The 24,407-nt window shown below is 43.1% G+C and overlaps 1 protein-coding gene across 9 annotated transcripts in view; it reads left to right on the forward strand.

Annotated features, from left to right (window-relative positions):
• The window catches only part of LOC135911319 (CREB-regulated transcription coactivator 1-like), a 149,118-nt gene that overhangs the window by 91,978 nt on the left and 32,733 nt on the right, over positions 1-24,407 (forward strand). For all 9 annotated transcript variants that reach the window (XM_065443545.1, XM_065443541.1, XM_065443543.1 and 6 more), the window contains one exon: positions 3,693-4,064. In XM_065443545.1, the coding sequence (XP_065299617.1) occupies positions 3,693-4,064 (372 nt within the window). The remainder of the gene's footprint in view (positions 1-3,692; positions 4,065-24,407) is intronic.

Genomic DNA, 24,407 nt, shown 5'->3' on the forward strand with positions numbered 1-24,407 from the left:
TTTAAAGATGGCTGACTAAAGTGTTTGCAACTATGTACTGTTGATAGAGCTTCTTGTACTTGACTTTAAAGAAAGCCCATGAAATACAAAAACAAGCAAGGGATGGCACCATTATTTTAGTGCTCCCAGATGACTGATCAAGAAAGGAAATCCTCTTGTCTCTGCAGTGTCGTCCACAAATACATGCAAAGCCCTCGAGCGGCCAGTTGCTTGGTAATTCTTCGTGTTTTGCAGGCTTCTTTCATGCTCGGAAAAACACTATTATGTAGCATTTATTGAGCAACAGAAAGATGTATCGGGAGTTTCTCATGTTGCTCTACAATTTTCTCATTGAACTTTTGATCTAAATGTAGTATTTGAAAGTTGATTAATTAATTAAGACTAATTATGTAATTAGGTATAATGCAAAATATAATCTGAGTATCTCCAAGTGACAGCAAACAACATTACCTTGGTTCTGTCCAGCTATGTGGCATTTGTATATTTTTAAAGTTTGGTTAAGTAAGGGGGGGGGGGCTGTATAAAATGAGAAAGGAAACCGAGGTGCCCGATTTTCACTAGTGAAGTCATAAGATGCCATGTGTCATTGTTTGCTGGCTTCTTATGATTTAACAATCTATATATATATATATATATATATATATATATATATATATATATATATATATATATATATATATATATATATATATATATATATATATATATTCTTTATAAACTGTCTACATTGCATCACTTTCTCAAAAAATAGGAACTCAAAATGTGCTGTAAAATGCTTTTATGTTCTAGCTAATATTCCTCCAGGAGGATTGCTATGTTAGGAAACGGTCCTGCTTTGAATACTTGCTGATTTCAATTGTGCAGTTAAACATGCCCTCTAAAGTAATTAATCAAAATTATAATCAGGCAAATATCGTTAATTAGCCTTTTATAGGCCGGAATCTTTTTCGCCCAAGAAAAGCATTCGTGTTACAGATTGAAATACTTGCATGTGAGGTAAGATCGTCCAGAATTATGGTACTTGCACATCACTTGCTACCCCAGGTGATATTTGTAGACTTGTTTAAAGATAACTGAAATGCGCACCTGGGACAAAAACAAAATGCCATTTTCTTGGCAAGTTTTTGCCCGGAACAAACAGACCTGGCAGGTGAACAATCTCACATCTTATGTCAGTCTTTAAAGCAGTCGCTTTTGTAGAGGTGACTACTTGGAATTACGCACCTGAATGGATGCAGCTGTACAGGCTTCTTTAAGTGCTCACTCTCGTTGCAGGCACCCAGTGCAAAGCATTGTTTTCTGAATCAGAGATGGCGACATGATGACAAATTTTTTCTCGATGACCGCACATGGCGTCAAAATGTTGGTTTTTCTCACTTAAGCATCTGATTTAGATTTATGACCTCAGATTTAGTATGTCACGAAATGGTGACAACAGGGCAGAAGAGGTTAGTAATGATATTGGCAATATTGTGCAAATTCTAATGTCAGCTCCTGCTATGAAGCTTGGTCTGCAAAAATTATCATTTTGTCTTGAACCCCCTATCTTTTAAATACAGTATAAAACAGTTGTCACTGAAACACGTGGTGTATATCTGTGCGATACATGTCGTAGTGCTCAGGGAAAACACGGGGAAGGCAGGCGATGGAAATTCAAGATGATGACCAAAACGAGAACAAAGTAAAACTGGGAGCCAATGCTTCAACAAGTGGGCTTGTCGTTTTCAAGGCAACATATGCTTTCCTTGGCACAGTATATATACATATAGGTAGGTAGGGTTCTTCTAAAGGGGAGAAGGGGTAGGGGGGGGGGGGGCTGCGGCAACGACCGAAGGTGTGTTAGTGGCGAGGGTGTAGAATTGAGAATAAAGGAGTGCTGTGCTTAAGGGCAGTGATACGGCCATGTGTCAGCCGGTGTGTCAAAGGCCGTATGCACAACAACGCCCTCTATTACCTGCTTTGCTGGTGGTCGTGGGCTATTGTGTCTCCGAAAGAGATATAAAAAAAAAAGGAGCAGTAGAAAACGATGCTTGTAAATAAAAAAATTGCTGAAATCGAATAACTATATAAATAAAAGAAAAAAAAGGAAAGAAAGGCTCATTCTTCTGTGCTCTGTCTATTTGTCAGCACTGTAGTTAACGCTGCTGTAGTACTGACTTGCAATACTTGTTACTGTACCCCTAACAAGTTTTGTTGTAACTATTTCTAATATACCGTGTATGCTGCTTCTAAAAGTGTACCCTAGTGCCACATAGTGTTACTTTTTCATTGTGTTAATGTTAGTGACATTTGGAAGGCTGAATATGATGCAGATGAAGCTGTTTAGTATATTATACTTTCATAATTGCAAGTATTCATGTTGCGTATATCTTGAAAGTACATAATGTTGTGTGAATTAATGTGGTAGTTGTCTTCATGGGTAGCAGCTATTGCTCTTACAGAAGCTTAGCTCATTTGCAGTCGACTACGTTTTCTTGTTCTCAACATTTTGGTTCTAACCACATGAGATTACTTTTTGTGTTCAGGCAGCAGTGCACCCTAAACAAGAGTGCTGATGTTCACTGTGTGAAGCTGAGGGAGTCGGCCAAATAGAGGGGGGGGGGGGGGGGGGGGAGGCTTAAAGGAACAGAATACAGCTTAGACCACTGATATTGTAACCCTTTATAGTGCAGAACTGGCTATGACGTGGCCTTTTCTGTTTTCCATTTATTTTTCCACGGAACTCCATGTATATGCATACTACTTATAGTGCAGCCCCAGCAGACAAAATAGCGGTTATCATGCAGCCTTCACGGGAAAGTCCCGCAGACAAACGCTTTGGCAAGCAAGCTTTTTAACAAGGTGTGCTAGCCAATGGGAGGGGAGAGCAACAAGGGCGATGTGGAGGAGGAGGATGAGACGCGGAGTGTACAAACAAGGAAAGAAAATGAAAGAAAGAAAAGAAGCGGTGACAGCATGATGCTGTTGCATTGTGGTTGCCGAGGTGACGAAGAATCCTTGGCTTGGCCACTTATCAGTGGCACACACTTTGCACCAAATGAACGTGGCTACAGCTTGTGTGTAGAATAATTGAGCAGGTTTGAAAAATTAGTCGGTGGCTCATTTTCTTATACTTAGTCTGCTTCATGTAAAGACCATGGGTCCTCAGACATTAACGTTTCAACGTTCGTAAATTTAAACGGGCACAGACATCCCAGTTGCATGCTTCAATTCTCCGATACATGTGGCTGCTTGTTGTACATGTTTTGCTCATGTGCAGCCTTTGAAAGATGTTTTGATTATAATGTGGTACTGCTTATAGTGTTTATGGATAAACAAGGTTTATATCACTTTCTTTCAGGGAATCAGAGAATTCACTTGGAAACATTTCAGAACACTTGACTTTGACTTTATGCTAAACGTATACATGTACAATGTATTGTACCAACGAGGTGAGATGTAAGGAAACAGAAACAAATGGCCCAAATGGGCTAATATACTGTGAAATCTATGCTCTCACGGGGATGTAATTATCACTGTGGTTTGGTTGTGTAATTCTAGAGTGAAAACACTGTCCTTCACTTTCTGTAGTTGTAATCAACCTTTTTGCACCAAATTACTAGAGGCATGATTTCAAAAGAATATTGTAACCGTCTAATCTGGTGTGGGATGCTTAAAAAATAGAAGTTGTACTGCTTCCTTTTCCCTGGCAGGGCCTTACCATGGACACGAACGCACTTTCCTTGGATGGCTATGGAGGTAGTTCTCAACAAGCCCAGCAGCAACAGCATCAGCAACAGCAGCAGCATCAGCAGCAACAGCAGCAGCAACAGCATCAGCAACAGCATCAGCAGCATCAGCAGCAGCAACAACAGCAGCAGCAACAACAGCATCAGCAGCAGCACCAGCACCAGCAGCAACACCAGCAGCACCAGCACCAGCAGCACCAGCAGCACCAGCAGCACCAGCAGCAGCAGCAGCAGCAGCGGCAGCTGGGCTACTACCCACCCCATTCACCACAAGTTCTGGGCCAGAATCCCGGCTCTCCTCTGGGTTATCCCCCCTCATCACCTACCCTATCCCAAGTAAGTGACCACTTGTAAGTTGTGAGGCTTTCGCTGAGAATTTTTTATCATCTCTTTCTTGTAACTATAGTATTTCTCATCCTGTGGCTAGGGTTGTGATCAGGCAGATTTTTTGCCTTGAAGCGAGCACAATACCCTGTTCTCAAGTGTAACACAATCCTGAATCAAAGAAGTTCAGTCTAGCTTCTGAAGCATGCTTAGTAGGCTTGAGTGCATGTTCTTTATTGTAGTTTTTTTTTCTTTCCTTCTGTCTCATTTATTAATCAGATGTGTGGGGTGAGCAGTGGTCTCGGTGTTTGAGCACAAGCATTTCATAAACATACACTGAGGATCTCTCAAGGTTCCCCTTTTTTATGCTCCTGCTTGCACGACAAAGTTGGACACTGCGCATGTTAAAAGACCTTGAATGGCCTATGGAAGGTGTATAGACCAACTGGAGGGTTGATGTTGTTTACCAGGGGACGTATCCTGTAGGAGTCCACGTAGTGGACATGTTCATTTCGTCTGCTGCTGAAGTGCTCATTGGCTGTGGTGCCTGGCTGCTGTGAACGCGCAGGCCAGGCCAGCCAATCAGAAGCTAACAGCAGACGAAATGGACATGTCCACTAGGTGAACTTCTACAGAATACCTCCACAGGTTTGACTGTGATGTCTGCTAACATTAATTTAGTTTAGTGGATTGGGGCTTGAGTGAGCACAGGGGCATGCTTTTTCAGCACATATCCCATGACTCTGCCTTACTCTCTTATGGTGGCAAGACACAAGTGCATGTTGCCACAGCGGTAGAGGACTATGTCCTGCTGGTTAATGCTATTGCCCAAGTGTGAATGCTTGAGCATGCACATTGCCTGGGGTGAATTGAAGGATGTGGCTACGTAGTCATTTACAAACTCCACACATGGTGACCTTGTCAGCATTAGAAGGCCTTGTAGCTTGCTTTGAGGGCTGGCGGATCCTTTTGATGTTTTTTTTTCTTTTCTGTGAAATTAATGCATTGCTGAAAAGTGGGGTTGAGGGACAGCAATGCATTAAGAATGGCTGGCCGCAGACAGGGGCAAGTTTTGATGTTTCTAGAGGTAGGTGAACAACCTTCTGCTTTTGGTGAATTCTATATTTTGCCTAAATGTGTACAGTCGCCAACTGATAATTCGGACTTCATGGGGCCCCATAAAATTCTGATTAATTGGGAATCTGAAATAACTGATTCACGAGGAAAATGAGTGACTTCATTCCATACATGGCCATTAAAAGCTTGTTAATGTGTTATTTGCATGCATGCTTGTATGTAACCAGGTCAGACTTGTACGTAAAGAATTACATGCAACTTATTACTTGTAATCAATTCAATTTTTGAGTGTTTTGTAATTGATTGATTGCTTTTTTCTACTTAGTAACAATCATTGTAATTCAGTTACTTTTTTCAGTAATCAGTTATACATGTAACCAGTTACTTTGTTGGTGGGACGAACTATAGCAGGAACGTAGCTTCGAACACTTTAATTTCGTGGGTCTGGATCCACCAGTAGGGGTCATATGTGCGCATCGTGCACAGTAGTAGCATGCACATAGAGCGAATTTTCAGTGTCACTGATGATCTCTTCACAAGAAAACGAGGGAAGATGACCAACGAAAATTCTGCAAAGCAGTTAGCAAAGACAAACAATGTGTGAAGGGCTACAGAGGGCACACTGAAAGTGCGAGGCCAGCTCATTTGATTTGCTGTATTTGTGCAGTGCTAATAGAGAGTTTTAATTTGTCCGGTACTCCGGTGAACGCAGGCGAACTGAGTGTTTTACAGGAGGGGCGAAGGCATACACGTGAGCGGCCTGGTGGCATAGAGCTCAACCAGACAAACACAGCTAATATTTCTGTAACCAGTGTATTTTACTTTGTTGCTGGTGTAAATTTTCGGCAGCAGCATAATCGTGTTGCTGCCAAAAATTTACTCTAGGAGTGAAGCAGAATGCACTTGGTCACTGCAGTATTAGCTTTGTGTTTGTCTGATCGAGCTCTGTGCTACCAGGTGGCTGAAATATGCTGAACGTTCACGTTTGTGCCTCCACTCATCCGATAAAATGCCCAGTCTGTTAGCGTTTACCTGAATATCGGACTCGCTAGAAAGTTATATGAAAGGCTGTGAGAAAAGTTATGTAAAAGTAATTGATTACATTTTGTTATTACTCAATTACTTTTGTAGGGCAGTATTTGGTCGCTGTAATCGATTACATTTTTTAATGAAGTACAGTCGATCCTGGATATATCGAACTCGAAGGGGATCGCGAAATAGTTCGATATATCGATAATTCGAAATATAAAATATGCATGTCAAAAGCTTCTCTAACAACTCCACCCATCTCAGGGTAGTTTCCCGATGTCATAACCAACGGGAACTTACCGATCTGTGCCTCCAAGGCGCGTAAAAAAAACAAAAACACAGCGCGATGACCAGAGCACTTTATTTCGGAAGAAAAAAAATCTGTGACACCGGAAACTTGGAGGTGATCTCCTTTAATGGGCGGACGGCATAATGGGTCGAACAATTGTCAAGAAGAAGACAAACTTTGTGGCCAGACTTCTCCAGTTCGGCATCCCACGCCTGTAGCCGCTCAAAAAAAATCGTGTGTCATCCAAGCTTTCTTATTGGACGTGTATCAAACCGGGAGGCCTTCGCGTTCTTAAAGCAGCGTGGCGACCGGCTCTCTCCGATAACCAACGGCCGTAGTTTGCATGACCCATCCATATTTGCAGCTTCCCTTTCACACCCAATCGCATGTCTTTTACCCACACACCCCTTTCTCAGAGTGCGGGGCGGCGCGCGTGAGATTGCGGGAACATCGCGAGAGCTTCGTGTGGAGAAGCGCACTTGCTGAGGCGCAGCTCAGCATGGAGTTCGATACATCAATATGCCGGGGCACGGGAGTTCTATATACGCGAACAATAGCGCCATACTTTTGCATGGGATTCCCAAGGGGATTTTTCAACTGTTCGATATAGGCAATAATTCGATATATCCGGGTTCGATATATCCAGGATCGACTGTAATTGTAATCAGTTACTTCTTTTCTGTCGTGCGTGCAAGTTTGGATCTGGTCAGCTTGTATTTTGGCAATTGTAATGCTATCGCTACAGATGAATGAAAGTATAATACATGAATGCACCATAATATCCAGCCCTGGACAACTTGAACAGAGGCCAACTGTTGCAGGTTTCCTTGCAGCAGTCTTTGTCCAGCAATTCCCTCGCTTCTCCAGTGCCTATGTCAGCACAAACATTGAGGGTGGAATCAGCACTATTCGTAACTGCTTGTTGATTCTAAGCGACAAAAACATTTTACAGCAGCCAAATACAGTGCAGTCCACTTATAACGCTATCAAAAAGAATAAAAAATCCAGTCATTGTAACGATTATCGCTATGTCTGGACTGCCATTAAAAAAAAGAGAACGAAAAAAACAACTAATAAACATGTCTTTGTAGTTTCGTAACCAAATTTGCCACTTGCGCTAAAAGTAGATGTTGTAGAAAGTAGGCAGTGAAAAATTAAATGTTTGTTTATACCTCTAAACGGTGTGTCAAGTGTTAGGTGTGCTGAAATACTCAGAAATCTGCACATGCTTTTGCAGGGTTTTAGGTTCACAACCGCAGTGTGCATCGCGTTCAGCTGCTGCATGAACGCTGGCAACAATAATGTAGCTTGCATGAAATAAACGAGTGACTCATTTGGGGTTCAGGGTTGGGAGGCCAAACACGCACAACAAACTGAATATGCAGCCTCCAGAACTTAGTGGCTTGGCTTGGCTTGGCCTGCAATCTTGGCATGGCTGGGGAATACAGGATTGACTTGGCTTTGCTACTTTCGGTTTTGAGGAGGCACTGGCGACAACAAACAAAAACGTTGCTTGGTGGCTGAATTAGTTAGCAGTTGTACAAACATAGTTCGAATTATCAAACAACATGCTGTAAGGCATTCGAAATTTTGGTCATCCTTATACGTTATGTTTATGACGGGAGTGGCGGTGCTGCAAAGCTGTCTGAGTAATCGATCATGTCCGAATTATCAGCGTCCAAATTATTGGTCGGCAACTTTAATAGGGAAATGTCAGTGTGATGGGCGGTAACTAGGCATTGTGTATTTATTGCACCCATAAATATTGACATTGCTCTTGCCAGCTGTGGTGGCACCACTCAGACATTCACTTAGCTGAAAAAGTAAGCTTGAGAAACTGTGTGCACTTGTCTCGTGCACTTGTCTCGTGTACTTAAGGACATTCTTAAGCTAGCATGATGCAGGCTGCAGTACATAAACTTAGCTATGACATAATGTGTTATGATAGGGAAGTATGTCATCCCATTTTTCTGTTGTACGTCCTGATCACTACAAAATTCATATCTATAGAATAGACTTATTGCCTTACGAAAATAATGGGAAACTAATGTCACTTGTGATGTGGCCATAGTAACTTGACTAGCTGAGAGGGCTGGGCCACATCTTGTACATAAGTCATTGAATACACTGGCATCCTGTAGCTTTCCAAAGCATATTACAATGGAAGAGCAAGCTATACAGGGGGCTCAAAGCATGGCACGATGACATTGCAGGTGGCCAACAGTATAATGTTTAGGCACACATTTGTTTGTTTGCAGTGACCCTCCACACCTTGGGTCCTAAAGGAAGGTAGCGGCAGCCGCAAGCTTGGTGCAGGCCCTGAAGGAAATACGTTAAAACCGAAAAACTGACCCCTGACCTCAGTGTCAACGGGACACCAAAATATGGGAACACGTAGTGGGTTTTAAAAAGAATAAAAGGAGGAATCGCATGTCTTGCTACATCTGTGACGATTTGTTTGCTTTCTGCACCATTGTTGCCCCTGGCATATGCTTGGTGTGTTGGCTTCATAGATTGTGTCGAATCTGTCCTTTTGCATGAAATCACAGTTTTGTAGTCTGTAACCTGCTTGGCTTTTTCTTTTTTGTTGCTATTGCTTGATTGTAAGCTATGTTGCAAAATCCTTCTGTTAAGCTGAGGAAAAGGCACCACATACAGTCGCTGACCAAATTTTTGGACGCTGATGGGGCCACAGAAATATGAGAAAAAATTGAGCAGTTCAAAAAATTAATTTCTTTTTTACAATGCTACCAGCATGAAAAAATAATTTGCAGACATTCACTAAATGTTGTGCTTAACGAGATAATATCCACTTGAAGTTTTGTGAAGGTAGATGCTGAAGAGTCATTTCGCCTGTGGCGTTGATTGCATGACGCCAGTAGTTTAGACTGTTTTGTGCAAGTTCGCTTCCGAGTTTTCTGCCTGTTTTCCGTGTTTACTCCTTTCTATCCAATAAGCACAGAGACGAACTTGGTAGACACACTTGCAGTAGTTGTTGGCTGGTTGCCTATGGAGTTCAACACCACTTCTGGTACAGCTATCAATCTAAATTGTGCATGTGATCTTCGGCTTGATTGTTGATGAGCCACTCATAAGAACCCTGCAACCCTGCTGACCAGCAGTGAATTTTCATGGTCATGTATGTCTATTCCCTAGGCCGTTAGGCCTAACCTTCAAATGCTTTGTGGAGTATTGGAACTAAAGTTGTGGTCAAGAGCTTAGTCAATGCATATCTATTTGTAGCAGCTGCACAGCACTCAAAAGGCTGAAAAACCACCATGCCAACGAAAGTGCGGCTATGGTTGATGAGCTGACCAGCACCAACTTTGTTCATGGCTGCCACATTTCTGGCTTTGTGTATGGAGGCATTAGAAAAAAGTCAGCTAGACACCATACTGCGTCCAGAATTCTGATAGCTGTTATACATTGGTTATATGGAGATGGGTGGCCACAGTGAGGTCCGAATAATCGAGCACGTCCAACAAATTGGTCGTCCGAAAAATTAGTCAGCGACTGTATTGACAGCACACAAGACCATTATTGACTGTTAACTGAATTTTTATTGTGGAAAAAACATTGAAGAGAATAGTTCGTTCAAATGTATGCACCTTTATATACGTATAAAAAGAGATGTCATTTCTAAGTTACTGCCGGCATAATTATGATTGGACATTCTTTTTTAACACTGCACACACACAACCACAGACAAGCACAATTTGATGATAAAAATGAAAGTGCATGCTGGATTGAGTCACTATGGCAGCATGCTTAGAAAGGAATGCAACACCCACCTGGTAAAGCTTGAATAGTTCAGCCAGCTGCACTGAACCTTTACAGTTGCTTAAAAGGCATCTGCGTGGAGGTTGTCCAAATGTTTTTATTTCAATGCTTTTAAGTCGTGAAGCACTAACAGTTGCGATAAAGAATTTAAGGAAACATATTTATCCTAACCTAGTATTACCATTGCCTCAGAGCTGAGTTTTTGTGTTCAATATTGCAAACAGTATCGCTATGGTAGGGTTCGATTCTAAAGGGGCACTGATGAGCTAGGTAATAATAACTAAATGATATTTCAGCAAAAGCGAGTGTACGTGTCCATCTAAACAGTGCGACTACACCATAGTAAAGTAGAAAGGCACACTAACTATACCACATACACACATTGCTTAAAGCTAGTTTGGAAACAGAATTTAGAGTGGCTACTGAAGAAGAACCTCAGTGCGGCCATTAACAGCAAAAGCTGTTTCTCCACTTAGCCCTGGGCTTCACGTTATGTTTCCGTAGCAACAAAGTAATAATGGCAGCAATTCATAGCAAAGAACCATGAAAAAAAGCCATTGCAAAAAGCCAAAGGAGGAAACAGCTGCCATTGTTAACACGTGCACAAAGGTTCTGCTCTTGGTACCTTCTAATAATAGTTTTTTCTTGCTAAGGAACGTACAAAAGTGCTTCATCCTGTTTGAAAACTTTGCCTATGCTGATCTAAGTGAACAAGAACATGCCTCATGTCTTGTGATCATGCTCAATGTCAAAAGACTGTTATCTCAATCACGGCAGTCCAACAAACAGACACTGTTAAATTTTGCTGCCACTCTCAGCTTGTAGATCTTTTGGCACACGTTGCTTATGCTTGTTTCCTGAGCATTAACATCATGCGCCCTTCCTGCATGCCAGTTTCCTAGTGCGGCAACACGGTGTTAAGGTGCTTTTTCGCTTGCTGCTTCTGTTGCTTTTGTGTGTATCATTGCAAAGGCTGTTAAAATGCATGTGCTTTGCATCAAGACCTGTTAAATGAGGACTGCAGTGTATGGTTACTTTGCTAAGTCAGAATAAAATCAACAAGGGGTCATCTATAGGAACATACAGGATGAACAGAAAAGCTTTGTTAAATTGAGAATTAGCAAATTGAAATTGGTTATGTTGAGGCTTGAGTGTATAGTGCCACTGAAGGGAATGTTCTAAAAACGCCCAGTTTTTCCTGCATATGGGCTTATTTATGCACGCTAGTGCAATTGCATAAACAATTCTGGAGAAGCATTTCCAGCCATTTACATACCTGCCAACTGCCGAATTTTCTGTAAAGCCTACAAATTCAGGCTCATTTTGTGGTTTTATTAATGTTGTGCCAAGTTCTATGAAAAATAAGTTCTGTTTACAAAGAAGTTGTATAAGAAGGCGCAGTACAACATTGCAAGAAAAATGCATGCAAATAAGTTCTGATGGTACTTGTGCTGCCCTCTTGTGGCAATGCAAGATGCCATATAGGCCACGGTGGTAGAATAGGAGAGGTGGCCAAACGAGCGCCACGAGTGTGTCGCCGCACCTCTCAAGTTTCTTCAGCAGTCGCCAGGTGGCGAAAGGGGTTTTATGTGCTCAAAGATGCGCATTGCAAGCTTTCGCTGTGCTGTAAAAGGTCGGTTATTATCGCAATTTTTCTGGCTTTAAAATGCTGTTTATAATTTTAGTAGTTTGTAGAGGCTCTCCGTTTGCCTTGCCCACAAAAATAAGTATGCCAAGCACTATGGAGCTTAAAAATTTCTAATCTGTGCGGGTAATCTCGACAAGGCGGACACAGAATGCCGATCGCAAGGGACACGGCATGTATTTTTCTGGAACCGTGAAAATTCTTGCCTTGTACAATGTAAAAAAAAATGGTTTTCGCGTCATTCTGGGTAGCATTGGGCTCGTGGATGTAGTTGAAGAAACTATGCAAAACAAAAGTAACAAGACATTTTATGGGCATTTAACTTGTGAATACGATTATGCTATGCTAGAAACAGTAATTTTTCAAGGTTGCAGTGTACAATGAAATACATGCACTATGATGGCACAGTTGAGCGCAGGAAAGTACGGGAACACGAAATCTACGCCTTTTGTTGCGAAGCACTAGTTCAAATCGTTTTGATGGCTCCCTTAGTTTTTTAAATCTTGTCATAGGCTTTTCAATTTTTTTTCTTTTGCATACTGGCACATTCTCATTGATACGTAGTAGTCCAGCAAATGAGCCATAATCGTTTTCTTGTGATCAGAGCATGCAAATGCAAACATATATATATATATATATATATATATGTAATATAATATAATATATAATAAGTAAGTACCCTTCCTGTATAGTCGTGCAGGCTAATAAAGAATTGTTTATTAATATTGTATAAAGGTAGAAGAAAGAGAGGTACTTGATCGGGAACATATAAAAAAATATATACGTTTCAAACGTTATTCATTTCACAATGATGCACTAGTCACTGCTTAGTTCTCAGAACCAATATGTATCCAGCAAAATAAAGAAATAAAACAATAAATAAACAAAGAATAAACAACGTGTCTGAAGTAACATGTAAATCCACACGAAAAGTTCGTTTAAGCGATAATAACTATTCAGTGTGATTGAAAATTTGTCTGGTGTACGGCACTACAATGCAGAGCTCTTTCTCAAACGTCACTGAGACGTAAAAATACAGTCTGAATGCTCACGACGCCCACTGGCTACGTAGTTTCAAGTACGGCGGAGCGGAGAAATGGTTCCAGACTACCCCTGCTGCCACCTTACACAAAGCGGCGGCAACTCGTGAGCCGTCGCATATTGCGCAGCGCATTGGCGAAGTGGTGCCGTTTGGCCACCTTTTCTATTCTATAACCGTCATATAGGCATAGTTCTTTGTATACATTTCAATGCCTACACTTGAGGTTCTATAGAATCACACTGATAAGCTGGGGATCCTGTCTGGGGATCCTGTATGTGGATGGGTATTCAGTATTGCCAACAACACCGCAACGGGAGTTTCGCTTGTTTAGTCTCAAAACCGTACTCTTGGAAGTCTTCCGATTGTGAAAGAACACCAGAGCATACTCGCTTAGAGGGCACGTACTGAGCAAGTTTATCTAGACAACTTCATGACGCAAGCAAAATTGCCAACAGCAAAGCCGCTGAAAAAGTTGCAGTTTGTTGCCCTCTGAGTTTGTGCTGTTCCAAGTTTGCTGCTGCTTGTATGCCTCATTTAAAGGTAAATAATCACTAATAAAGTGTGCATGTATCCATCCCACAAAAGGCTCGGGGGAAAACGTTAAAAAGGGAAAGGAAAAAAGTTGTGCCATTTTCTTTTCTTCCCCCTACTTGCAGGAAGGAACAAAACGTCCCTGTTTCGGCAAGAATTTTATTAATTTTAACGTTCACGGGTTGTAAGGTATACATTTATCCTCATCAACCTAATTTTAAACCTGCATTGACCCCATGTGCTAAGTTAATTTGGCAGCTCTGCAATGGCATGGGTGTAACCCCACTGGTTCCACCAGGATAAGCTCCTCATTGTCCTTAGCTGGTTCTGCTCTTTTGAGTTGAGTTGAATTTTGTTTACTTTGCCACAAACGTATGTCAAGAAAACTTAAATGGTGGTGATGACAGGAAGAAAGAAAGTCCTAGGTTGTAGTGGACCTTTACTGTATTTACTCCATTGTAGTACACCCTCTATTGTAACGGGCACCTGTTTGATATGACCTAAAAAAAGAAAAGTCCCTTACAGTACTGCGTATCTCATTCTTTCATACAGAAATACGAGTTTCTCTCGTTTGGAAAAACAAAGATTTACTCCCAACACACTGAAGTTACGATGAATAAAGAAAGTCGCATAAAAGAAGAAACCTGCTTATAATACGAAGTTTTTTTCGTATTATTAGCGTCCCAAATTTTCGCGTCGTACTATATGCGGATCCAAATGAAAATTTCAGTCAGAAATTTGGGCTAGAAGTTTTCGTTTCGTTATTGCTGTGTGGCTATGGCTTGACTTCATTATTACTGTGTGGCTACGGCTTGGTTTCCTTATTGCTGCGTGGCTATGGCTTGGTTTCGTTATTGCTGCGTGACTTTATTATTGCTGCGTTTCTTTATTGTTGAGTGTGCACCTTGGCAGCACACGTGCAAACCATGCTTCGCGAAGTGCATCTTTTTTATTCTTCATTGAAGGACCAAGGTGTCCTGACCACAATAACATTACTCGGCTGCTTTCAAGAGAAAGGTTATTTTAGCCGCACAGTACATCGGCAACAGTGCAGCCGGCATCAACGAAGGAAGCATTCGCCGGTGGCGTTGACAGAAGGAAGTCCTTTTCGTGTGTAGTGGAATGCGAAGAAGCTTTCGCGGCCTGAAGAGTGGTACATTCCCGGAAATTGAACTCGCCCTGACGGAGTTCGTCAGCAACAGTTAGCCGCACATTTAGCTCTGAGCTTGGAGCTTATGCAGGCAAAAGCTAAGGAGCTTGCAAGAAAAAAAGGGCTACTGAGCTCCGCCTTCAAAGCAAGCAAGCACTGGATTTATCACTACATGTGCCGTGCTGGTTTTTCCTTACGCCGCTGAACTTCGATATTGCAAAAGCTGCCCGAATTGTTTGAAGAGCTGCTTGAGGCTTTCCGGTGCCACAATATTTCGCTGCGCAAGTCCAAGAACTTCCAGCTAGGGCAAGTTGGAAATACTGACGAAATGCCTGTTTATCTGGGCATGCCATCACCCCTCACCGTGCTCGAAAAGGGCTCTAAACAAGTTTAAGTCCGGTCCACTGGCAACGAGAAAATGCGAGTTACCGTTATGTTTTCGTGCACAGCAGACGGACGTAAGCTTCTGACCTATGTCGTCTTCAAGTGCAAGACAGTGCCTAAAGGTGTGGAGCTGCCAAAAAATGTGGTCGTGAGATGTCATGAGAAAGGCTGGATGAACGAGAATTTTGTGCTCGACTGGATAAAGTCCGTCTGGTGTAGGCTGCCCGGCACACTGTTGTCGTTCCCATCCATCCCCGTGCTAGACGCATTTCGTTGCCATTTGGCCGACTCGGGGAAGAAAGCGGCTGTTGCATGAATCTGGCACTGAACTCGTTGTGATCCCGGGTGGGATGATGTCCCAGCGGCAGCCTTTAGATGTTTGCGTGAACAAGCCGTTCAAGGATGCAGTCAAGCGGTGTTACTCAGATTGGATGGGCTCAGGTGAGCTTGCAGTGATGCCGACCATGCAGCTGAAGCGGGCTTCGCCAGCCGCGCGATGCAAGTGGATTGTGGACGCATGGGCCAGCATACCAGAGGACCTTGTGCGTCGCGCATTCAAGAAGTGCAGCATCTTGAACGCGCTCAGTGGCATAAAGGATGAGTACCTATGGGATGAATACCTATGTGCGACAAAGAACTATTTGAAGAGAGCACAGCTGAGGAAGGCAGTGATTGAAGTGCGGAGTTCAATTTAAATAAATGTTTTCTTTGAGTTTTCCTAACTTGCATTATACGTGGATAAAACTTTTTTTTTCCATTTCGCTTCCCAAAAATTTCACCTCGTACTACATGCGGATTCGTATTATACGCAGGTTTTTGCGGTATCCAGTTTACTTCCTCTCAAAAAAGCCACAATGGCCTTCATAGCCTGACACAAAGAGTATTTTGGTCATAGACCTAAAAGAAGACCCAGAAAGTGGACAGTTGTCAAGAGGTGTCGAAGGTTTAGCCATCAATTTTCTTTCTTGCAAGTACAGCAGACAAGCACAAAGCACATAATCGATAGTCCAATGCATGATGCAGTTCTTACTGAATTGTACCCGGGCTGTCTACATGGGATGTCATCGACAGTACTTGGTTAAAGTCACGCCAAGTCCCAATCTATGTGCTAGAATGCTTACATGAATTTTTTTGATGTGTGGTGTGCTGAATTGAAGATCGGTATCAAGTAAATGAAGGCAGTGATGACAGTGGTGTAGTTGAGACCAGTAACTTGCCTTAGCAATGCAAATGATGTTATATAACATAGTTTTAGCGTCGGTTCTCATGAATGGGATTGAAATGTTGTCAGAATTATGGAGGGTGTAGGAGCCTGGGGTCATGAGCTCAGAGTCTGGTGTCACAATAAGGGTCGCTCTGTAGCCTACGTTGCCGGGATATCTCGTAACGAGCGGCTGGCCTACGCTACTGGGGCATCATATGGAGGCTAGGCATGGGTACACTGTCGACCAATTTTTTTGGGGTGAGGGTTGCTTCTTTCGTGACGAGTACGAAGTTGAAAGGATGAGGAACAGAACAGGGGGTTTACATTAGAAAGGCAAACTTATTTACATAGAAGAAGGGGTACTCGTACTGGCCGGAGCATGGACCACGAGCTACAGGTCAGAGAAGACTACATCTTTCTGGGAGAGCACACAGCACACTAGAGCACACTAGCACACTCCTGCATCAAAGGTGTCTGCTTTTAACTTGATTAAGCCAAAACTGGGTTATTGGCCCTCCGCAACTAAGACACGACGAACAGATGTCCTATTCTGTCGTCTGAGCATAGGACACACATATGCCACACACAGTTTCCTGCTAAGCGGAAATGAACCACCATCCTGCGGTAGATGCGGTGAAAGGCTCACTGTCCTCCATGCCCACCTGGAGTGTCGGCAAGCTGAAACAGAGAGAAAGAAACACTTTCCACTAGCATACCAGCAGCACATCCCCCTTCATCCTGTAATGTTTCTTGGTACAGAACCGTTGTTTGACACCAGAGCAGCCCTAAGTTTCTTAAACGATGTTGTCTTACATGTTGTTAGCCCTACGAAGTTGTAGCACATCCTCTCTCAAGAGGATGCTGCTGCGATAATATTTTTGTACAGGACATGCCTTTGGGTCCTTCCATTTCAAGAGCTCTCTTAGGCAGTAGTGCATCTTGAAAACGTTTGCTTTCATGTATTTTAATATATGATCATTCTATCACAATGTATCTTTTGTGTTCTTAGTAGTACTCATTAGTCATTGCCATAATTTTATTACATATAGCTTTTATGCACTTTACAGAGATCGCTTTTAAGCCCCTTTACAGCTACGTCACAATAACTCACGGAATTCATCTACCCACTGCAAACCCATCAACACTGACCTGGCGCTCTTTGGTCATAATTGGCCCTTGCACCGTAAAACAACACATTCATCACCCCCTTTGTTGTCCCTAGATCCCTAGGCCAGGGAAATGCTTGGTCACATCATCTTCCAATCAGAGCACACGTAGTTGCACACGTAGTTGCACACGTAGTAGGGCGAGAGTGTGCACAACCACTCCGGCACCTTTGTTCACAGAACCCCATTGGAGAAGTGCCCCCGGGCGCACATGGCTCACTCTCTCAGAGAAAGAAGGGGATTCTTGTAGACAGGGTTGTCACGCTTGACTCCATTTGCATGTTTTGGCTCCTGGTATGACCCAGCATTTAGCTGCTTGTCTTTCGATCGGCTTTGGCGGCTAGCAGCAATCGTAGCGGAACGGCGTAGAACACACTTTTCCAGGAGTTCCTTGGTCTCAGTGTTGTGGTCGGCGACCAAGTGCCATTCATTAACCCTGTAGCCGTCAAACATGTCTCGCCTTGGTGTTGCCGCTAGTCTGTCCAAGGCGATGTAATTGTGAGCTTCACGAAGCAATTCATCACAGTAGAGCAGGAGAGGCTGGAAGGTTGCTTCCCCCACTGGCCGATTGTAACAGCTTAGCCTCTTCATTAGTGAGCTCATTTCTAATGGCCAGGAACCCCTCTAAATGTTATATACGGTGGCCATTTTGCAAGGTGGACTCCTAAATCTTGGCCACTTTGGGATCAAGCAAGTTATAAGGTCCTCATTTGAGCATAGAGTCAATAATCTCCTTGAATATTGTTGAGAGAATTTCAGTGCTACCTGAAGTGAAAGCACTTGACGGTGTTATAGATGGGTACGAGAAGACAGGTACAACACAGGTGCCACTGCTAGATACTGCTACTGTTACCTAGAATACTGCTCTTAAGAAATCCTGGGATCTTCTGGACAATGCCAAGAAAATCCTCTGCAATCTGAAGAAGCATGCAGCTTCCATGTGGCAATAAATGTAGTGTAAGCTGTCTCACAGAATCGTACACTAGCAAGCAGAACATGCCCTGCTGCAAAGTGTGTTGCATAGGGCATGCTGCAGTGCTCATGCACTATTGTTGCCGACTTGGTGAATGCATTGGTATGGTGCACAAGATGAATTGCCATGCCTTTAGCAGATGGTCATGAGTGAAGTGGCATTTACTCATCGCCATCATGTGAGGATAAAATAAGCATTCTTATCCGGCCATGATCTTTCTGAAACGCTGTGGGCTCACATACTGGCTTCTTTTGGGCCCAGTGTGTGGGCTAATTGTGCTTGCTCAAAAGTGCTGATCAGTTTACTCAAGATTGTGTTTAACACTTTGAGGGTAGATTTTTTCGTTGCCGATTGCAATTGTGAGGGACCTATTTCGGAAAAGAATTACCATAATTTTTCTAGGGTGACCGTAAAGTGAGAAAAAAATATTTTGTGTTGGTATATATGTACTGTTTATTCATGAATAACAATAAATAAAGGAAATAAACTAATAAGAACAAAATATTTGATGCATTGTTATACACGTAGTTCAAGGCTTAGAAAATGGGCAGACAGCATTTCGCAACTCTCAAATGTTCCTGCTCTTACACTAATATTTACGTACATAGCATAATTGAACTGTGTAAGTGAGCGCGCTCAAGAAAACTATGTGGTGTGCCTCAAAAAAGCAAATTGTGTGACAAACTTCTGCTAATCTCCATCTTATTGCCAACCAGAGGCAATTAGTTTTCGCGCGTCTCCAAAAAAGAAAAAAAAAGAGAAAAGAAAATGAAACGCATGCACGGAAAAGGAAACGCATGTGCACCCCTGTGAGCCCCAAACGAGCGAGAAACGGGCAGTCGCCCTTTCAGCGATTAGTAACAAGATAGCCATCAGTTTTGCGAGCGCAAGAAGCCGAAACTGCTTATGGAACAAAACCCAAACCTCCGCCCGCGCGCGCGCCAACACGCGAGCGGTTGTATGTAGACACGCTGGAGCAAACTAGCTCTAAAACAAACCATGCAGCGAAAACCGAGAGAGGGAGGCACAAGAAAAAAATTCCCTGTATTCCCACATAGGGGCAGCACATGCCAGGAAAGAAAAAATTAGGAAATTGGTGTTCTTTTTAGACGTACAGACGGCGCCGAAAATATATGGCATCAACCGTTTTGGACTTGTTCACGGTGCCGTATACTTACGTCATTGACCCTCAAAGGGTTGATATGCTGTGACCACATTGATGTGTCGCTGACAACATCCTAAATGAGATACAGAAAAAAAAAAACTGACTTCGAGCTCACTGCTGCTGCTCGAGGCCATAACAAAGCGGCAGCGAGCAGCCTAGCAAATGCGCATAAGCGGTGACGAGTCTGGGCACAAAATTTTGACTAATGTAACGGGTGGTAAACATGTGGGTTGACATCATGGCTGGAAAAGATTTCGACTTAACCGACATATTGAGATATCAGAGATCAAGTCAATGAGGGTTTACTAGATGTTCTGGCTTCTTTGGCTCCTGCTAGTTTAGCATTGGCTAGCATTGCACAATATTGTTCATATATGAGGCAATTGACTTGAGATGAAATGAACTGTATTCCTCATAGCATTTGGTTGCTGATGTTAGTGAGTAGCGTGATCTGAAGCTCTGAATAGTGACCAGTTGGGGAGAGAGAGAGGGAGTGGAAAAAATTAAGTCTGGAAGTTTAACCAGATTTGCACCTGTTTTGTTATTCAAGATTTTGGAAAAAGTTATGAATGAAATTGCTGTGTGGAAGACTATTTAACAGTGCTGTCAGTATAATGTGTCAGTGCAAACATACATTGTAGTTAAGCAGCACAGCTGGAGCTGCACATGTGAATTATGCATTTTTGTAATAGGAGCACATACAGTTCGGAGACCACACTCCTGGCGTTGCCTTCGGGGGCTAAAGCATTGTGTAAATGATGTCAGCAGCCCTGCTGCAGAACTCTTTCATTGAACCTTGGAATATTATGAGCTTAGGTTGAACTATTTAAGGCTGTCCTTGTGGAAGAGCGTGATTGAAGTAGCAGCTGCCTGGTCGGGCATAGTGGAGAAGCTAAAGGGCATAGTGGAGAAGCTTGTTGGCCAAGAAACAATTGGAACCTTCATCAGTTTTGGTCATATGTACGTGGTGACAGACACAGGGTGGGCACAGGTCCTTGAAATTCAAACACTTGAAATTGAAAAGCATGTTTTCAAAGCCCTTAAAAGTCCTAGCATTCTTTTTTTCTCCTTGAAAGCTCTCGAATTTTTTTAGTAATACAGTCTAAGATCGATTTTATGACTCGCTTTCTCTGGCGAGTCAGTATGGACCCAGCAAACTTCAAAATTTAGGAACAGAGAGAGAAGAAAAAGAAAGACTGAGTCGTCACACCCACCTGCGTGCTGCACACTGTCACCACACTCGCCTTTGATCTGTGCACCCCCCGTGGCACGCCTTCATTTCAGTCACACCCTCTCGCGCATCTCTCCCATCCCCCTTCCACCCCTTCCCTGTCGGCGTTGTTGGATTCGTGTTTCAGAGGAGTGGAAGGGAGACGGGAGAGGGAGAAAGGCGTGCAAGGCTGTCGATGCAGCGAAATCCTGCCGCATCAGGTGCCCGGCACAAAGGTGGGTGTAGCGGGTCGCTTTCTTTTTCTTTCTTTTTTTCCCGCACTCCTCGCGCCTTATCTTGGAGGAGAATTATGGTGCGCTCAAAGCTTGGGTGAGCCAAGGTGGCTGATAGCGTCATCCCACAGCGGGCAACTTATTCAGCTGTGGCAGAGTGAATGCAAAAGCTTCGCAGGCTTGGTTTTTGTACCGTCTATGTAAAGATCTCATCACCACAGCATGAAACTGCATCTTTCATCGCAAACTCTCAAATGCAACAAAATTATTTTTTTCCCATAGTGAAATTCATTTTTTTTTTCAATTGCACAATAATTTAGAAAGTTTTATAGCCCCTTCCATGCAAGAAAAATATGTTGGTGACTGTACCTGTTTGCATAAAATACCTAAATTCACTATGATGAAATTTCACTTAACTAAGTAGAGTGCCGATTTTACTGGCTTCGAATGACAGAAAGCTGAGCTAGTTGGTAAGGATTCATTATGCAAGAAAGCTGAGGCGTGCAGACAGGACACAAGAGAAGAGAAGTGGTCAACATGGACACCGAGAAGAGAAGTGGACAACACAAATGCGTTCGTGTTGTCCACTTCTCTTCTCTTGTGTCCTGTCTGCATGCCTCACCTTTTTTACTGGCTTCGATGTATCTAAGCTTAGCTATAGTATTTTGGAAACATTATAATAAAAAATTACTACACAGGCTGCCACCCTGCATCCTTGAAAATCTGAATATCTTTGAATTTTTGTCCCCGAGACCTGTACAAACACTGCAGACAATGTTAAGTAACACCTTCTAAGATGGATGCCTGTCCATCACAAGATAGTTACTCAATACCTTTGACTATGTTCACAAGTTATGGTGTTAATTCTCCTGTCTTTCCTTTCATGGATTGTTGCTCTTTGTGAGTGTAGTTATTCATGCTCACAAACAAGAATTTTGCCAAATGTGAAACATATGCCCTCATTATGGCGTCTGCCAGGTGAAAGTGGGATTGGGAAACTGAAATGTATCTAAGAATTTATAAATGCTGCAAATAAGGTCGTGGATTACTAGGCTTTGCTTTGCATGTGATACACATTTAATGCATCACATGCACTTTTAATGCATCACAACACATTTTGCCTGTGCTGACATATGGGGCAGAGACTTGGAGACTGACAAAGAAGCTTGAGAACAAGTTAAGGACCCGCAAAAAGCGATGGAACAAAGAATGCTAGGCATGGCATAACTTTAAGAGACGGAAAGAGAGTCATTTGGATCAGAGAGCAAACAGGTATAGACGATATTCTAATTGACATTAAGAGAAAGAAATGGCTCTGGGCAGGTCATATAATGCGCAGATTAGATAACCGTTGGACCAATAGGGTGACAGAATGTGTACCAAGAGAAGGGAAGCGCAGTATAGAACAACAGAAGACTAGGTGGTGCAACAAAATTAGGAAATTTGTGGGTGCTAGTTGGAATCGGTTGGCTCAAGACAGGGTTAATTGGAGATCACATGGAGAGGCCTTCGTCCTGCAGTGGCCATAAAATATGATGATGATGATGATGATGATGATGATGATGATGCACATGTAATGTACTGTACTAATGAAGTCTGAGAGGCATAGGAGCACAAGTTTTGGCAGCCCATGCAAAGAACAAGTGACAAGCCCCCCGTTATATTGGTGGGCCTATACGGTGCAAATTTCATCCGAAGTTTAGTGCATTTGCACTTTACTACCCTTTCCAACAGATGTACGGAGGGTTTCGTGTACAAGTGTAGCATCAGAAACAAATTTGCATGTGTGCACATTTGGTTACACATCGCCAGGAAAGTGTTTGCTACAGTATGTTTTTATGGCTTATGGCTAGTGCATGTTCTGATCAGAGTGTGGAAGCCTTAAACCCAGACCACACGCACGCTTGCAAACGCACGCAAGCTCGCATCCACGCATGCACAGACGGTGCGGCATGGCTCGTACGCAATGAAACACGGCGTGATCTTGGGGTTTCCCCTTCTTTTTCCTTTCTGTTATTGTGCGCTTGGGCTCCCACATGTCGGCACGCCTGGCTACGCAGCTACGGCGCGGAACATTCCAACTCTCAGTAAAGCAGATTTATATCATGTAAGGAAGTGCTTCTTCTTTCCTTTTTGCGCTGATCTAACAGCTATAAAGATATAATAATTACGTTTATAGATATCGAAGCATTTTGAAACACTGTCAATAACAAAGTATGAAGCAGCGTCTGCCAAGGCGTCTGTGAGTGAGCCCAGTGAGCGTGGGCTGTCGCGCGTCTGTGGATGCAAACCGCCATTCCTCGCGAGGTGCAGCAGGCACTAAGTACGCGGACGTGAGCTTGCGCACGTCCGCAATCGTACATGTTGTCTCGGCTTTAAGTTGCTGTCATTGAAGAAAAGCTTCACTTTTGCCTCTACTAATAGCTAAAGGGATACTAAAGGCAAATGTAAAGTCAGTGTAAACTGTTAAAATACCACTGCAGCAACCTCTGTGGAGATGCACCGCAGTGTTGACAGTCACGGTGCTTATGGGCAAAGGCTCACTGCAAGACCGATCGAGTACGTACACCTACTGTGCTAGGGCTAACTAGGTAGCAGTCCACCAAGTGCGAGAATGAGAAGTTGTGGAAGCAAAGGTCCCACATAACCAACCCATTGCCGGCCTGTGAGCATCTGCTGCGCAATGAAGTGCTCAGCAGAAGAGAGCTTTGGTGGAGAGAGCTTGGAGGCCAATTACGGTGTGTCCTGGTGACGTTTGCTTGCGATGTGATTCAACCCTGGGAGGGAGACGCACGGTTTACATTGGAAATTTGCTCCAGCGCGCTAGCTGTGTTCGCCATGTTGCCATGGTGGCGGCGGTTTCCGGAGATTGAGCTAAGCACAGCGCACCAGCAGGGGGATGAGGCCCGGGAAGACACCTCAATCCCCACATCCCGCAGCGCTTGTTTCATGCCAAGAAAAGACTTACTTTAAAAGAAAATCGCATCTGAAAAGCCAACAAACCTCTAGTACAATTCAATTAGCCTGCCTCTGAGTGGGGAGTCGTGCCGTTACATTTGCCATCACCGCCCTTTACTGCTGTTGCTGAGTAAAATGGTGCACAACAGTCAGCCCTGTGGTTTATTGCGCAATATGCAAAAGCTTGGCCAGAAACTGAGCCAACAAAGAGCCAACAGTGTGAAGCATAAGAGAAAGCACACGCCGTCTCATAAACACAACCTTTGACGCTCGTTGCGATATGCCTCATTCTCTGCTACTTGCAGTTTGTGTGTGTTTCATCAGCCAGCAAAATTAGTGCAGTACTATGTAATAATGAAACTATTGAAACATGGAACGCACGAGTGGCGCATAGTCGAGCGAAAATGAATTTTTTCACTGCCTGTGTTGTCAAGGGATAAGGTCAAAAAAAAATTTTTTTCTTAGAATCGAAGTAGACAAGTAGCATTTTATTCCATCTTACAATGCTATGCAATCATC

Source organism: Dermacentor albipictus, chromosome 1, assembly GCF_038994185.2.
Source record: "Dermacentor albipictus isolate Rhodes 1998 colony chromosome 1, USDA_Dalb.pri_finalv2, whole genome shotgun sequence".
NCBI lineage: Eukaryota > Metazoa > Arthropoda > Arachnida > Ixodida > Ixodidae > Dermacentor > Dermacentor albipictus.